The sequence below is a fragment of the Hevea brasiliensis genome, chromosome 10 (assembly GCF_030052815.1).
Source record: "Hevea brasiliensis isolate MT/VB/25A 57/8 chromosome 10, ASM3005281v1, whole genome shotgun sequence".
NCBI lineage: Eukaryota > Viridiplantae > Streptophyta > Magnoliopsida > Malpighiales > Euphorbiaceae > Hevea > Hevea brasiliensis.
This window is the reverse complement of record NC_079502.1, coordinates 8495441-8511056: the sequence shown is the minus strand read 5'-3', so window position 1 is coordinate 8511056 and position 15616 is coordinate 8495441. Positions and strand designations below refer to the sequence as shown.

Sequence of the window (15616 nt, the reverse complement as noted above, 5' to 3'; positions counted from 1 at the left end):
ATATATATATATATATTCTTTTCACATGTAATCTCTACAAGTAATTTTATTTCTCTTTTAAATATCTCATTTTTATTTTATATTAAAAAATATTACTTTTCTTTTAATATAAGATTATGAAAATCTTTAAAATTATAAAACTACATATATTTTTCTACTTATTATTGAATATAAAAAATTAAACGTAAAATCATAAACTATTGGGTAATAATAATACTATAACTTCTTTGAATGAGGTTGTTGAAGTTGAAAAATAATTCTTTATTTTGAAAAAAAATAATAATTTCCTTTAAAAAGACTAATTTTTTCAAAAAATTTTCTAATTAATTAAATTTTTTTATAAAAAAAAGTCCCCTCTCATGGTAAATGAAGTTCAAGTTTCCCTTAAAAAAAAGTTATGATCAATTTAATTTAATTACCATTCTCAATGGGAGCTAATAAATTAATTGCACTTTTATATTTAAATATATAAAAATATTTTTTTTATATATTTTCTTCTAAAATAATATTAACAATAATATAAAACCTAAAAATAAATAAAACAAAGGAAAACCACTTCCACGGTGTCACAAGTGGAGTAATTATATGTTATTATCATGATTTTATATGAGATAGTTCACATAAAATAATAAACTAACAGTATAATAATAAATAAGTAGTGATATATTTTATAAAAAAAATTATTTTTTAATGTGTTAAAAATATATTTTTTTAAAGTTATAATTACTCTTCCAATCGATTATTAAATTATAATTAATTTATTATTTTATACGATAATTTTATATGAAGTAAATTTATTTTATTTAAATTAAATTTAAAATTTAAAATATATAATAAAATTTATTTATTAAATATATAAATTTTATATATTGTTTTTTGGAATTTATAATAAATTAAATAAAAATAATTTTTTTTTAAATATTAAAATAAAAATCCATGATGACTGATTGATTTGTTGTGGACGATATTTAAATTAAGCGAAAAGGAAAGGACTTAATTTCCATTTTTTAAAATGAATGATCAGGATACAGATTAACCGCTTTGTACACTGAAATTCGGGTTATGATTCATCCTGACCGTCAAATTCTCCGATCTCACCATTTAAGAAAAACACCTGGACATTCCCTCTCACTCCAAATATATTGGGAAATACGTATATTCGTTCCTCTTCTCATAAAGCGTCATTTTATCCCCTCATCTCTTCCCCGTACTCGACTGCCTCTCTTTCCCTCCTGTAATACGTCGCCGGAATCCGCCACTCTCCGGCGTCCACGCCACTCCCTTTAACCACTAGAAAAACCTAAAACCACCAAAGATCACAATTACATTTCATCTCTGTTTTCTTGAGAAATTTAAATGGCCTCAATCACCTCTATATCTCCCACACTCCCCGTGACAACGGTACCAAAACTCTCCATCTACACAAAATTACCAAACTCTGTTTCTTTACGTTGTTCGTTCACTTGTTGTTTAGTTTCGAAGCGCGCAGGACCAAGGGCCTGCAACAACGGCGGATTGCTTACATTCGCTTGCTCGACGTCTCCGTTTATAGGAAGAGTCGGGTTACAGAGAAGAGAAGGCAACGTTTCTCTTTTGTATTTTGGGATTAATCCTGATGCTGAGGTATCAAAGACTGATGCTTCTCAGGTTCTTTCAGCAATGCTTCCTTTTGTGGTTGCTGCAACTGCTATTGCTGCTCTTGCTCAGCCATCTACTTTCACTTGGTGGGTTGTAAGAATTTGGCTGCTTTTTCTTTTTCCGTTTTAATTTTGGGTTCTCTTGTGAATGCAATCACGACTGATTTTGACTTAAATTGGTGGTAAATTGGTTTAGTTAAGTTGGGATTTCGGGTTGGGATGGTTTGAGCTTCTTCTCTGTTCCTGGGTTGTGATTGCGTTTAATTATTATCTTATTAGTTACAACAATGATTTTTTAATACCATTAGCTAATTATCAATATTAAACAATTTTGGTGTTTTGGGAAACTTCGAGATTGTTATCTATCTATATAAATATACATTTTTTTTTCAGTGGCTCTTTGATCGTATGTTCTTGCAGTTTCATCTGGTTATTGTTCTTTATGGTTTTTGGGAACTTGGCTGTCATTGCTGGTTTCAGTATTTTCTTTTTTCATGTGTACTTTCTTTGTAATTATTGTTGTTGAAATGAAAGAGTTTTCTCATGGAGTTATACAAAGTATAATATACAGTTTTTTTTTTATTTTTTTATTTATCTGTATGCTATTTGATATCGAAAATAAGTTGTTCTTTTTTGGTTAACCTTTCGAGTACTCTTTTATTATTTTGTCTTTTTAAGAAAAGGGCATGAGGAGGGTGCTTTTAAAATGGGTTCCAATGGGTAAGCACTGCTTTATTTGACACTTCCCATATGTGTTTGATTTAAGTCTCAAGAGAGGGGTTGTGATGCCTATTTAGTTCACTTTGCTCTGTTTAAACAAATTTCGCGGCAAAGGTTTTTTTTTTTCCCCCAGAGTGTTGAATTATAATTTTCCTTTTAAATTGGCTTGGATATATATGCACATAGTCTATTTTGGAAATCTATGTTTGACAGGGAAAAATTTTGATTTTGATTTTGTGAAGGGTATCTAAGGAGCTATACGCCCCAGCCCTTGGTGGGATCATGTTGTCAATTGGAATTAAACTTTCTATTGATGATTTTGCTCTTGCATTTAAGAGGTACAATATATTATCTTGGCATTGTGGTCAGTTTCGTTCAACTTCTGATTGTCGTAGCTAATTTACAACATTTCGAATATACTCCCAAGTTTCTTTATTTTCCATCTGTTGCAGACCTTTACCACTATCTGTTGGGTTTCTCGCGCAGTATGTGCTAAAACCAGCCCTTGGGGTATCAGTTGCAAAGGCATTTGGGATGTCTCGGATGTTCTACACAGGTTTTCTCCTCATGTCTTGTGTTGCAGGGGCTCAACTATCAAGCTATGCCAGTTTCTTGAGCAAAGGGGATGTAGCCATGAGCATTCTCCTTACTAGCTCTACAACAATTGCATCAGTGCTTATCACGCCTCTTTTAACTGGCCTCCTCATTGGCTCTGTTGTTCCAGTTGATGCTGTTGCCATGTCAAAGTCGATATTGCAGGTAATGACGATTCTTGACAAAGTGATATATTCCTTAAGTGGATTTCCTGATTTTTGGCTCACTTATTATTTTATTTTTTTTTTATTTTTAGGTTGTTCTTGTTCCAGTTACCCTTGGCCTCGTGCTAAATACCTATGCAAAGCCAGTGGTAAATGTTATTCAGCCTGTGATGCCATTTGTTGCTATGATATGTACCTCAATTTGTATTGGCAGCCCTCTAGCTATAAATAGAAGTCAGATTCTGTCCACAGAGGGTCTCAGATTGGTTCTTCCAGTTTTGGCATTTCATACAGCTGCATTCGCTTTTGGATATTGGATTTCCAGAATTCCAGCTTTGAGGTAATTTCATACTTCGTATCCCATTCTATGCATTTTGAGGTAGAGTTTTGGAAACAAAGCATAGATATATGAATTGGCCTCCATGCAAGCCCTGTTTTTTGGACTTTTGGTTATTTAGATCATAATAAAATAGGTGTTTGCAGGCATTTTTTAACTAATAATAGTAAAACCTCTTTTGCTACCATGTCTCCAATAACTTTGGTGATATATGAATCGGCCTCCTTGCAATTGCCCTGTTTTTTGGTCTTGGGTTCCTTAGATCATTATGCAATAGTTGTTTACAGTCATTTTTTAACTAATAGTAATAGAAACTCTTCAGCTATCATGCATCCAGTAACTCTGGTGACAGATTTAAACTGGTAGAGTTTGGTGACCCTGTATCATTTCAATGTCATGCTGGAACTCTCAAGTGATACAATTTGTATATGGACATTGGTAGTCGGCATCTAGTTAGAAGCCATTAGAAGCCAATTGACGCCATGATATCCTTCTGAAGGCCGAATCTAGTACTTGTTAAAGCTGTCCTGAGGCATTAAGGCTTTGGAAATCTTAATTCTCTCGGCTTTTCATATGGTAGGATATTATTCTGATGCTTATTTCTTTCCTTTTCTACTACTTGTGATCAGCATTGTTATTCTGCACTTGATCACCTTACTCCTTCCAATTATTACCCCATTCCATGGGAGTAAATTCCTTATCTCATGAAATATATGATAAGCTATCAAAATTTTACCCTTTGTACTTGCTGCTTTATGCATTGTGCAGATGTCTATTGATTTCCTTACTTATCAATGAATTTGAAAGAAGTTGCCATTACTCTTTCCTATTCCGGGGCTTTGCTTGCAACTCCTCTAATTATTGATATTTTTAGTAGCCTATATATATATATATATAGCTGCTGCTTGTTCTTCTTCTTCTTCTTCTTCTTTTTTTTTTTTTTCCTTTCTTAAATTTTAACTGAGCAGTTATTTATTGCCTTCTTTCTTTTTCTCTGGTAAATGCATCTGTAGAATCTTATTTCCACTCCAGAGAATCTTATGTTTTGAATATCTTCAAACAGATGATCATGATACTCACGATGCTGTGATCAATTAATATTCTACCACATGCACAAGCTCTTATTTCATAAATGACATGAACTAAAATGGTTATTATCACAGGCTAGATGAAGAAGTTAGCAGGACAATTTCATTGTGCACAGGAATGCAAAGCTCCACACTGGCAGGTCTTCTTGCAACCCAGTTCCTTGGGACCACTCAGGCTGTCCCACCAGCATGCTCGGTAGTTGCCATGGCGATCATGGGTCTTTCTCTTGCATCTTTCTGGGGCAATGGGTCCCGAATAAGAGACCTACCTTCTCAGCTCTTCCCACATTTTGGTTCTACTGTGAAGGCTTAGCATAACATCACTAGAACATTTTGAGCACAAGATGAAGCTAATTTAGTAAACAGAAATTGTCTGGGTACTAGAAGAATCCGTCAGCGGTGATTGTTGTAGATAACTATACAGTATATAGAAGCAGTGGCAAAATATAGATGGCAGGAACCAAGGCTGTGCCTGGTGTTTGTATAGTTAGAAGAGCTGTTTTCAACGGTTACAGCTTAAAGTTGCTACTGCATATATTAAGAGGCACATAAATTGCAAGGTGCAGTGAAAGAGTATCTGTGCCTGGCTGCTTGCCTAATGCCAATATGAAGTTTTGCTCCTTTCTATCCTAATGCCAATATGAAGTTTTGCTCCTTTCTATCCCCTTGTGAACGTATTCTTCAGTGCATTATATCTGCATTTTTGTATTTTTTTTTGTTTATAAGTGGACATTCTAAGGGGGTAGATCTCATGGGATTATATAAAGGAAATCTGTTCTGGATCAGTGTATTCTTGATATCATGCTGCCGGATTGCTCAGCCTGGACAATCCAATTTTCTGGGTTTTCATTATAGAATTTGGCCATAATGATCGTTTGTGCGTCCAACGGAGCTTCTTCCAAAATTAGAGCTGGAGGCCCCATGCTATCGGTTGGATTCCCATCGCTTGTCTACTGTTGATGAAGACATTATCTTAGAGGTTCATCATTCCCGGCTGCTGCCTCCTTCCATATCAACTCAATTAAGTAAATTTTAAAATTTTGATCCTATTAACTTTTTGATCCAACTCATTATGGTAGATTTGCTAGATCGTTCCTCTCTATCGTATCAATGCAGAAATCTATTCTTATTGTTGGCATTCACAGAGAATAGAGCAGGCCGGCTAGTTGGATTTAAGGAACTTAAGCAAATGGAAAGAAGAGAATCTGAAATTGTATTAAAAACTTGAGATTAAAGTAATGGGATTACACTAGCAATGCTCACTTTCCTCTCTAATTCTGAATAGAAATATAGAAAGAAAAGGAACTTAAAAAATGTGAAAACATTTTAGAGAGAATTCTTGGCCTAGCAACAAAGCCGAAAAAAAAGAGCTAAGCCCTCCCAGCAGAAAGAATTCTGAGCTTAAATCAAAGTTAGTGTGATTGAGCTTGGTTTCCTGTATTTTCATTATTTCTGAGCACAAACTTGTTTCTGGATTAGGCCATTCAATTCATTTAATTAGTGTTATTAATTTCTGAGTTGTTCTTGTTTATAGATTAATTGGTGTTTATTCGTTTCTAGGTTGGATTGTTAATATTGTTTTCTTGTTGCTGTTCTTGTTTAGGTTGTTGTTCTTGTGTCTGGATTGCTATTCTTGTGTTATATATATATATTTTAATTTTAATTAAAAATATTAAATTTATTTTTAGCATTTAAAATATAAAATTAATATTTTATTACTAAAAAATAAGAAAATATTATAATTTTTTTACTAAAAATTTTTATTAAATTATTTTTTATGTGTTGTATTCTAAATTTTTAAAAATAAGTTTATAGGATGATATAAATATTTCAGTATAATTATTTTTAAAAAATTTAGAATATAACGAAATATAAAATTTAAATGGAGAAATCATTTTGTTAATAAAATAAAACTTGGTGAACGTAATTGTTTTGAATTAAAAGTTAAGAGTATTTTAATAATTTAATTTATAATTAACTATAAATTATATTAAAACTGGATGGAAGAACATTTTATTAACGAATTTCAACCTGAGGGATTGACTTATTTCAAATTGAAAGTAAAAGAACTGCCTTGTGATTTTATAATTTATAAAAATATATATCATATAGTTTGATTTTTTTTTCTTAATTTTTAGATTTTAGAGGTTGATTTTGTTTAATTTATTTGAGTTTTTTGAATTTCACATCGGTTTTATTTTTTTAAAATTTAATGTAAATACAATAGTCTAAGGTATAACTGATGGGCTACGTAGCAGGAGATAACTCTCTCTCTTTCTTACGATAAAGTAAATAATGCTATAATAAATATATGATGAGAATCAAAGTGGAATCCTCCCTTTATAAATTGAGAGGACCAAACAAGTTACCCTAATTGGCATATTAAATTTATTTGGAGTTGAACATAAATGTAAATGGTATGTTAATAAATTAATTATATATTATAAAATAAATAAACTCATAATAATAATAATAATATATCATTATTATTATTAAAATAAATGTAATTAATTTTTAATATGTAATATTTTAAAAATATTTTAAATTTTATAATTTAAATAATAATATCTATAATTAAAGAAATATTCTATTTTTACAATATAAATGATTATAAAATAAAATTATTGACACATGGATAAATTTTCATTTCTTTATAATTTTACGTATTAATTATTTTATATTAATACAGTTAATAGAATAAATAATTTTAATATATTTTATACAATTACTAATTTAATAAATATAATTTGATTTTATTATGTTTAATTATATATAGTAAAATAAAAATATACACAATTACTTTCAGAATGCATAAATAGATTTATGGTTTAATTTAATACAAAATTATACTTAATTTTTTATAATTAAAAATAAATAATTAATAAAAAATATTTATTTATAATAATAAAAATTAATTATATTATTATAAAAAATAAATAACACATTAAAAAAATTTTAAAAGTAAAATAAATTTCAACATATATTCTATAATTATTTTTTTTTATTTATGAAAGATCAAAATATTTTAATTTTTTTGAATTAAAATTTATTTTTATTATTAATAAGTGAAAACATTTATAAAAATTTTTTTTAGAAAATAGTAAATTAAAAAAAAAAAAAGATTTACAAGTAAGCGGCCATCTTAATCGGACAACTGTCGATCTGATTTCTAGTCAAATCGGTCCCACTCATGACAATTATGATCATCTTGACAAAAACCAGCATGGATCTCATGGACAGATCATCTGAAAAATGGGCTGAAACTTAGTTGATTTGCTGGGGAAGGATTGTATGCATGTCCACACAAGTGAAATATAGAAAATCAAAAGTTTGAAAGGCTAATATTAAAAAAAATCTAAAATTTTAAGCGTTTTAATAATTATAGTAATTTTTTTTTGTTAAATTTAACATAATTTAAAAGTTAACTATTTATTATAGCCTGATTTAATTTGAAGATTTAAGGGCATTACTTGACAAAAATATTATTTTTCTTAATATGTTATTATAGACATAGCAAGTGACGTAGCATGCGCTATTATATTTTTGCTAATGTGATAAAAATATTATTATTTTATATGTTATTATTAACTTAGCATAATTTAATAATTAAAAAATTTAAAACTTTTCATCTTTTATCAATTATAGTCAATTCTATAAGTTTATTTTATTTATAGCAAATTGACTAATTTTGATCTTATTTGATAAAAAATTAATATTTTATTACCTAATACAATTACAAAAATAATATTTATCTTACTTAATATAATAAAAAAATAATTTTTGATGACAGTGGGTGGGAGGAGAGAGAGGGAAAGGGAGAGAGAGAGAAAGAGAGAGAGAGAGATAGGTATAAGGGTATTTTTAGAAAGAGAGAGAGTGGGGTGGATATAAGGATATTATTTAGAGAGAGAAAGGTAGATAGAGGGTGTGTATATATATATATATATATATATATATATATATATATATGTTGCATGACAATGAGAGAGAGAGAGAGAGAGAGAGAGAGAGAGAGAGAGAGAGAGAGAGAGAGAGAGGTGGGTGCAGGGATATTTTTTAGAGAGAGGGGTGGGTAGATAAGTATATATATTATTGGATGATATTGGGTGAGAGGAGAGAAAGAGGGAGAGGGAGAGGGAGAGAGAAAGAGAGAGAGACACGGGTGGAGAGATATAAGTAAAAAAATGACCAAGTTAAATTAAAATTAGTCAACTAGATATAAGTAAAAGAAACTTATTGAATTAGCTATAGGTGACAAAATTCGAAAAGTTTTAAATTTTTTTAATTATTAAAATTATACTATATCGGCAACAACACATAAAATAATAATATTTTTACTATATTAATTACCACGTTAGTAAGAATATAAAAGTTCATGTCATGTCACTCGCCACATTAGCAATAGCATATTAAAAAAATATATTTTTTTGCCATTGTATTAGAAAATGAAATCCGAAAATTGCATCTTATATCTCTGCAAAGCTTAAAGATATTCACATATTAAGTTTTATATTAACAATTTCGAATCTCTAATTTTGACTCAGACATAATAAATATTGGATTTTTAAATTAGGTCAAAATTAATAAAAAAATGATTATAATTATAAAAATACATAAAGTTTTAAAATTTTTATAACATTGTGCCAAGTTTAAATTTAATAATTAATCTCTATATTTTATAAAAAAATTTTTAAAAGTAGGAAAAAATATCCGCACGTGTAAAGTATATAGTAAATTAAAATGGTCCCCTGAATCAGATTCCTAATTGGAGCGCAATTATGGGCTAAGAATGTGGCTTCAAAAGCTCTCTGTTGGTGAATGGCCAATCACAAACTGTCCAATTTTCTGTATAATACCTATTCAAATCTTGAATTTCTTTCCCTTCTTTCTCCACCCACTGAAATATTCTTCTTATCTTATATATCTAAACAACCATGGATTCTAACGTTAAGATTCCATCATCAGTTCCATCCAACACGACACCAGAAAATGAACCCAGCTGAGCTTCGTACGTCCTTAGAATTTCGGTGAGTAGCCTTTCACATCATGCAATAACTAGTATATATATATATATATGTGTGTGTCCTTTGAATCAAAATTTCAAGGCCTTCGTACTGCTGCACAGTGTACCTTTTGCCAGCACCCACGACGGCAAAACCTAAAATACTGTATACTGGCATATGAAGAAGTTCTTGTATATATATATTATGAATACGGAGAAAAAACAAGGAAGGATATGAGAAAATGATCTGCATGTAGAAGGAAAATCTGTGCCGTTGCTTGGCTTGCTGGTCTTTGTAATTTGCTGTGCACAATACCTAACATGGGCATAGACCTATAATTCTTCTAGACCTAGGTTTTAGCAAGTATCTGGCTGTAAGTTTGATATACGTACACTGCTACTACAGTCAATAGAAAGTCTTATGCATGGTTAATTGTTAATTTATTTCTTTATCTTCTTTATTTTGTGCATGATGTAAAGGACTTAACTAGTTGTTAATCAACTCAAGTCTTCTGTTATTTCTGTAAAGCTTTTTCAGTAAGTTGTAGTCAATTTTCCCATTATATTGTGATTAAAACTATTGCCCACATCAAATTTCATGAATGCACATGAAGGAACATAACTATAAGCATATCTGTTGGCCTGGGCTTAGATGAAAAATCCATGCTAAAATTTTCTTGGATCTTGTAATAAATAAAATTATCAGATTTATCCAAAAAAAAGGAACATAACTTGACAAAAAAAAAACCTATTCAATATTCTTTTATATTGGTGAAAAAAAGAAGGTATAAGTTTCACAAAGTTTTAAAAGATATTTGTAAATCAGTTAGAAAAATTTCTAAGCTATGCCATACATAAATAAGCTGCTTGATGAGTCAAATTATACTGCTAAATTTCTCATTGGAAGCGTTCATATTCAAATCTAATTTAATTATAGTTGAAGTTGACATGAAACCTTTAAAATGGGAAAATCATAGTGCATTTTAAAGATAGATTGGTTGGGAATTTCTTCTGCACATGTTGGTTAATTAAAGAAAACTGTAGAAGACATGATGTGCCAGCTCCCACCTATTAACTCTTTTTGTACTATGTAGTTTGTATTTAAGAAGTTTTAGGAATGCAATGATGCTTTCAAAGTGATGGTTATGGTGCAAATTCTGAAATTTTGGACAGTGCTTTTGAAATAATTCATGGCAGTAGTAAGGATAGTGCTGAGCTAATTTTTAAAATAGGAAGGCGCATTAACACGTATTGGTGCTTGCATGATGAAAATATATGTGTTGTATTTTATTGCAGCTTAGAAGGATGATTGAAGAAGACCAAATTCACAGGATTAGCTACTTGTGATTAGTAATGTTTAATCAACTCTACACAATCAGGCTAGGAATTGATCTGTCTGATTTTTTTTTTCTAGGAAAATGAAGAGAAGAATATATATATATATAAATATAAATGTAATAGTGAGGCAAGTTGATTACCATATATACATAAAAATTTTGCATTACTTTTTATGGAACAGATACTGCGCTCATTCCACTTCATGCTATCGTTGGCTGCATTCTTTATACATTTGAATCACAGACACACATTTATAATATATCCATGTTTGCTTAGAATTAATAAAATTAGGGTTAATGAACAAATAATTTGAAAATTTTCTCATGTTTTAAATTATGGTTGAAACTTTTATTTTTGCCAATTGTATCTTGAACTTAATGATTTAATTTCAATTGCACCCATCCTAAATTTCTTGGTCTAGGGGTTTGTCTCACGTCGGTCTTGCATGGTTCTAAAATACCCTTTGATTTCACATTACAAGGGAAATAATTGCAGGAAAATGGATTCTAATATTTGAATTTCATGGGCTGTCAATATTCCTAAAACCCTAACTCATATTGGCAAAAGATAGAGAAAGAAAAAGAAAATAGATATTAGCTCTCAAGCAGATATAAATATAGAATGTAGAACATAAAGCTAGAGAATTTAAGGATGACAACAATTGAAATCAAATCCTTTAGCTCTGATTATAATTTTAGAAAGTTAAAATTTTGATGAACTAAATTTTCTTTTCTTTTTGTGTTGGATTGTTAATTTTGTCATCAACCCATAAATTTAATATTTACTTTTCTTTCTAATTATATTATAGTAAAAGATTGTTATTGGTGAAATTTAAGTGACTTATTCATTAGAATATTACTTTTTTAGAATTTCACCTCTCGAGGCTCATGTTGTTATGTACCTATGGTTTGATCATCCAAGAAGTTTTTAAAGATTTTAGACGAAAGCCAAAGAACCGTTATGTAATGCAATTGAAACTGTCATTTTCCCCTGATGTGCTCATTATATTGCACTTTTTGTGTAAGTTGTATTTATATTGAAGAGAGATTTGAAAATTGACAAGAAAATTGAAGGACTTGTATCATCTTCAATCCCTTGAGACTATATAATACTCATGCATACTTCTAAATTTCAATTTTGGTCTCAACAAAACCCAAAAAAGGCTGGTGGTTTAGGAAGTTTTCAGCTGAAAGAGAGAAAAGGAAAAAAGAAAAAAATTATATATATATATACACACACACACACAACAGATGGGAAAGAAACATAATTGGTGGGAAGCATGTGTGGGAGAAAGGAATCATTTGGTCATCACTTTTGAAGCAACTGGGTGACAAACGTAAAAACATTGAAAACTGGAGAAACATACACGGGTTCAAGACTAAAGGCCAGGGAGCACAATTATTACCTACTTGGACCCATTGCCTCTGCTAATTACCAAAAGATGCCCTTTTTTTTTTCCTAAAAAAGTGAGTGCCAGTTTTCTTCAATCCTTACCAAGGGATTCAATCCTTTCTGCATCATGAATTTCCTGGAACACTAAGCTAGCTAGAGATCAGTTCATCACCAGTTTTTTCAAGAAGCTAGCTAGCTGAAAGTAAAACCCAGGTGAATATATATAGCAAGAAATTAAGAAGATATTAGTAATAAAATAAAATCATTGGTGAGACACGAAATTTCCATACACAGGCAATATATATAATATAGATATGGTAGTAATATCCATTGCTTTTCACAAACATCAAGCTCATCTGGTTCAAGTACATTGCCATACATAGAAATTACTAGGGCTATGGTACTTGTAAAATACATATATTTTTCACATAAAGTCCCCGATTTTTTTTTTATGCCATTTATTAATTTTTTTTATATATTTTTTCTCTGTTGATACTTAATAGGATTCGTTACTTCTGTTTTTCTACTTAATTATAATGTTATATATGAAAATAGGTATGTATATATAATATATAGATCAAGTAGAGTAGAAATCAGCAATACTTCTCATCACCTGTACTTGGGTGTTAAGGCACTTGATGTAATGTGCAGCCTCATCCAACAAATTGCATAAATCCATAGCTTCACCTCCTGGTACCAGTTTTCTTAGCTTACTGGTTTGATCAATACCAGCTTCTTGATCATCATTCATCTTCTCCTTTAAACAATTAAAACCCTTTTTCATGGTTCGATTGTTGATGATGATTCTTCTAACTGAAGGAGGCTTCTGGGGTCCCCTCCTCAGTGCTCGGTTTCGAATCTTGCAAAGCATTGCCCTACTCCAAACTCTCCTTGACCCAACAGCGCAAGCTAGGGATTTATCAGCAGCAGTCTTAACCTTATGACATCGTTGAAACATCTCTGTAGGACGACATGGAAAAGGTGTTTGCTTGTTTATTTTAATCAAAGATCGAAGGAAGTTTTTAGTGAACCTAGATTTCAAAGAATTAGGGTTTAAATAAGAGGAGTGGTGATGAGGATTCATGAAGGAGTGGTGAATATGGGTAGTTGGGTATTGATAATGATGCAGATATGTGAAGGATAGCACTTAAAAGCAAGTGTTAGAGATAAGAGATTTTGTATCTGACAGAAAGGGGTCCTCTTGCTCAGAAAATCAGAAAGACAAAAGGAAAATGTAACTCTGACACACAGAATCTAAAAATCGCCAAACAGAAAACAAGAGGGAGAAAGAGATAGTGGCCAGGGAAACTTTAAGGAGGAAAACATGTGTGAAGAGTGATGAAGAGAATGAAAGAAAAAGATTAGTACAATGAGAGAAGTGAAGAGATTGAAAATGGGTGGTGTAAAGAAGGAGAGATGAGAATCAAGATTTGATAATTGATATTATCATTATAATTGAATTAAATTATACGTTTCTTCTTTCATTTTCAGTTTTGGAGATTTGAGGATGGAAAGTGAGTTTTGTGGGCCTGAAAATTGCTAACCACCATATGATCGCACATGGTGCCCTTTTTCCCACTTGGATTGTGGGACCTTTTTTATTTTTTTATCATCCCTTCCTTCCATTTTCTCTTTAGTTCAGCCTCCCGCATTGCATGTGTTATGTGTTTATTAATTACAGTATATTTCAGTCATATTGTGCTAATAGCTTCACCTTTCTCATACTATATTGTAAAACACATTGAATGAAGATCTTATTTTTCATCATTTTCTTTTCTTTATATTTTTTAATATAATTGATTCTAATTTTGATTTAAATTCAAGAATTAATAATTTTAAAAACGATTTAAATACTACTAAATTAAAATTTATTATTTTAAAAATTTATTAATAGATTATGTAATGATACTCATGAAATATTCAAAATCAATCAGAAAAACTATATTTACTCAACTCCCAGTAAAATTTGAGTTAAAAGTTGAATAGCTCAAATTAATAAGTTGTGTTAAATTATAATATTTAACTAACCCAAGAGTCTAATCATATAATCAAATTTTAAATATATATAATTCATACAATATGTGATTTGCTATACTAAAATTTTTTATAATATTTTAGATATATAAAATTAAAATATTAATTAGAATCAAGTTTAAATTACCTACAATTGTTGAGATAAGGTATTTTTATTAAATATAAGATTTGAGTAAATCTCTTTTCTTTAAACAAGTTTTTAAATTAGAATTAGAGAGTGTTTGTCTTAACTTATAAGCTGGTTAAATCAGTTCATAAGTTTTAAAAATAAGCTGAACTGTTTGTTTATAATAATTTTTAAACTTATAAGCTAAAAAATAAGTTGGGGACTCAACTTTTCATTTTGATACTTATAAGCTAATTTAATAAAGTATTTTAATATATTATTCTCATTTAATTTTTAAAATTTCATCACAAATCTCATTTAATATCATTTTTAGTCATTTTAATAGTAAAATACTTATAAGTAATTTTTTATAAAACACATTAATTATTTTTTAGTTATTTATAAATATTTTAACTAACCATGTAAATACTTAAAATTTTAAATATTTATAAATTTAAATTAACTTATAAGTACTAAATATTTATAATCTAATTTTTATAAATTAACTCAAATACTCTTTAAAATCTGAACTTTTTTTTTCAATGATAACTATGAGTTTTAGCAAGAAATTAGTAAAAGAAATAATTAATATTTTAATGATAATCAATTAAGCATAAATATATTAAATATTTTATAAAATTAAAATTTTAATTAATTTTCAGGTATTATATTCAAATGTAAAAAAATAATATTATAATTCAAATTGAATTTTAATTTTTTTAATAAGTTGCATGATGCAATATTTCTGACTAAACTAATAATAAATATGTTCTGCAACATAAAAAGGGTTAGAGATGGGACATTGGTTACACTGTTACACATGGTGGTGGTGAAATGAAGAAAGGTTGGTGAAGAGGAACAGAGTCGGCACAAGACGTCACATGGAAGTCCTTTCTCTGTGGTTATTATTCTGCTCTTAATTAATTTGTCTCATGCTGCTTTATTTAATTTTTTATTTATTAGCCACCTAATTTTGGTTTCCAAATCGTGCATGCCAGACCATTACATATTAATTTCTTTGCAAATCTTTTACGATTTTGATTGAAGGATTAGGGTGGGATTTAAAAAAATAACTAATAAATAAATTTACTCTTTAATTTTTTTATATTTTCATTACTTTATTATATTTTATATTTTTTCATCACATATTTTACTTATTTTTTTAATCCTGTTTCACATTTAAAATTATATTTTATAATGTTTA

General features: G+C 29.3%; 2 protein-coding genes across 5 annotated transcripts; one reads left to right on the top strand and one right to left on the bottom strand.

Annotated features, from left to right (window-relative positions):
- The first annotated feature begins 1076 nt into the window (after positions 1-1076).
- Positions 1077-5640, top strand: LOC110645070 (probable sodium/metabolite cotransporter BASS3, chloroplastic). 3 transcript variants are annotated; one of them, XR_002492932.2, is made up of 6 exons: positions 1077-1724; positions 2600-2695; positions 2810-3116; positions 3208-3455; positions 3775-4028; positions 4616-4753. XR_002492932.2 is itself a non-coding variant. In XM_021798082.2 (5 exons), the coding sequence occupies exons 1-5, from the start codon at positions 1357-1359 to the stop codon at positions 4851-4853; spliced, it is 1257 nt and encodes a 418-aa protein (XP_021653774.2). In that variant the 5' UTR covers positions 1096-1356; the 3' UTR covers positions 4854-5640. The 3 variants fall into 3 exon arrangements, 1 of the variants encoding a protein (XP_021653774.2); XR_002492933.2 differs by having other exon boundaries at positions 1079-1724; positions 3805-4028; XM_021798082.2 differs by lacking the exon at positions 3775-4028 and having other exon boundaries at positions 1096-1724; positions 4616-5640.
- Positions 5641-12081: 6441 nt separating this feature from the next.
- Positions 12082-13747, bottom strand: LOC110645066 (transcription factor IBH1). Of its 2 annotated transcripts, none has more exons than XM_021798078.2 (2): positions 12886-13747; positions 12082-12408 (listed from the first exon to the last, which is right to left on the bottom strand). In XM_021798078.2, exons 1-2 carry the CDS (start codon positions 13354-13356, stop codon positions 12364-12366), a joined length of 516 nt encoding a protein of 171 aa, XP_021653770.1. In that variant the 5' UTR covers positions 13357-13747; the 3' UTR covers positions 12082-12363. The 2 variants fall into 2 exon arrangements, with proteins under 2 accessions (XP_021653770.1, XP_021653771.1); XM_021798079.2 differs by having other exon boundaries at positions 12082-12468; positions 12886-13746.
- Positions 13748-15616: the final 1869 nt, after the last annotated feature.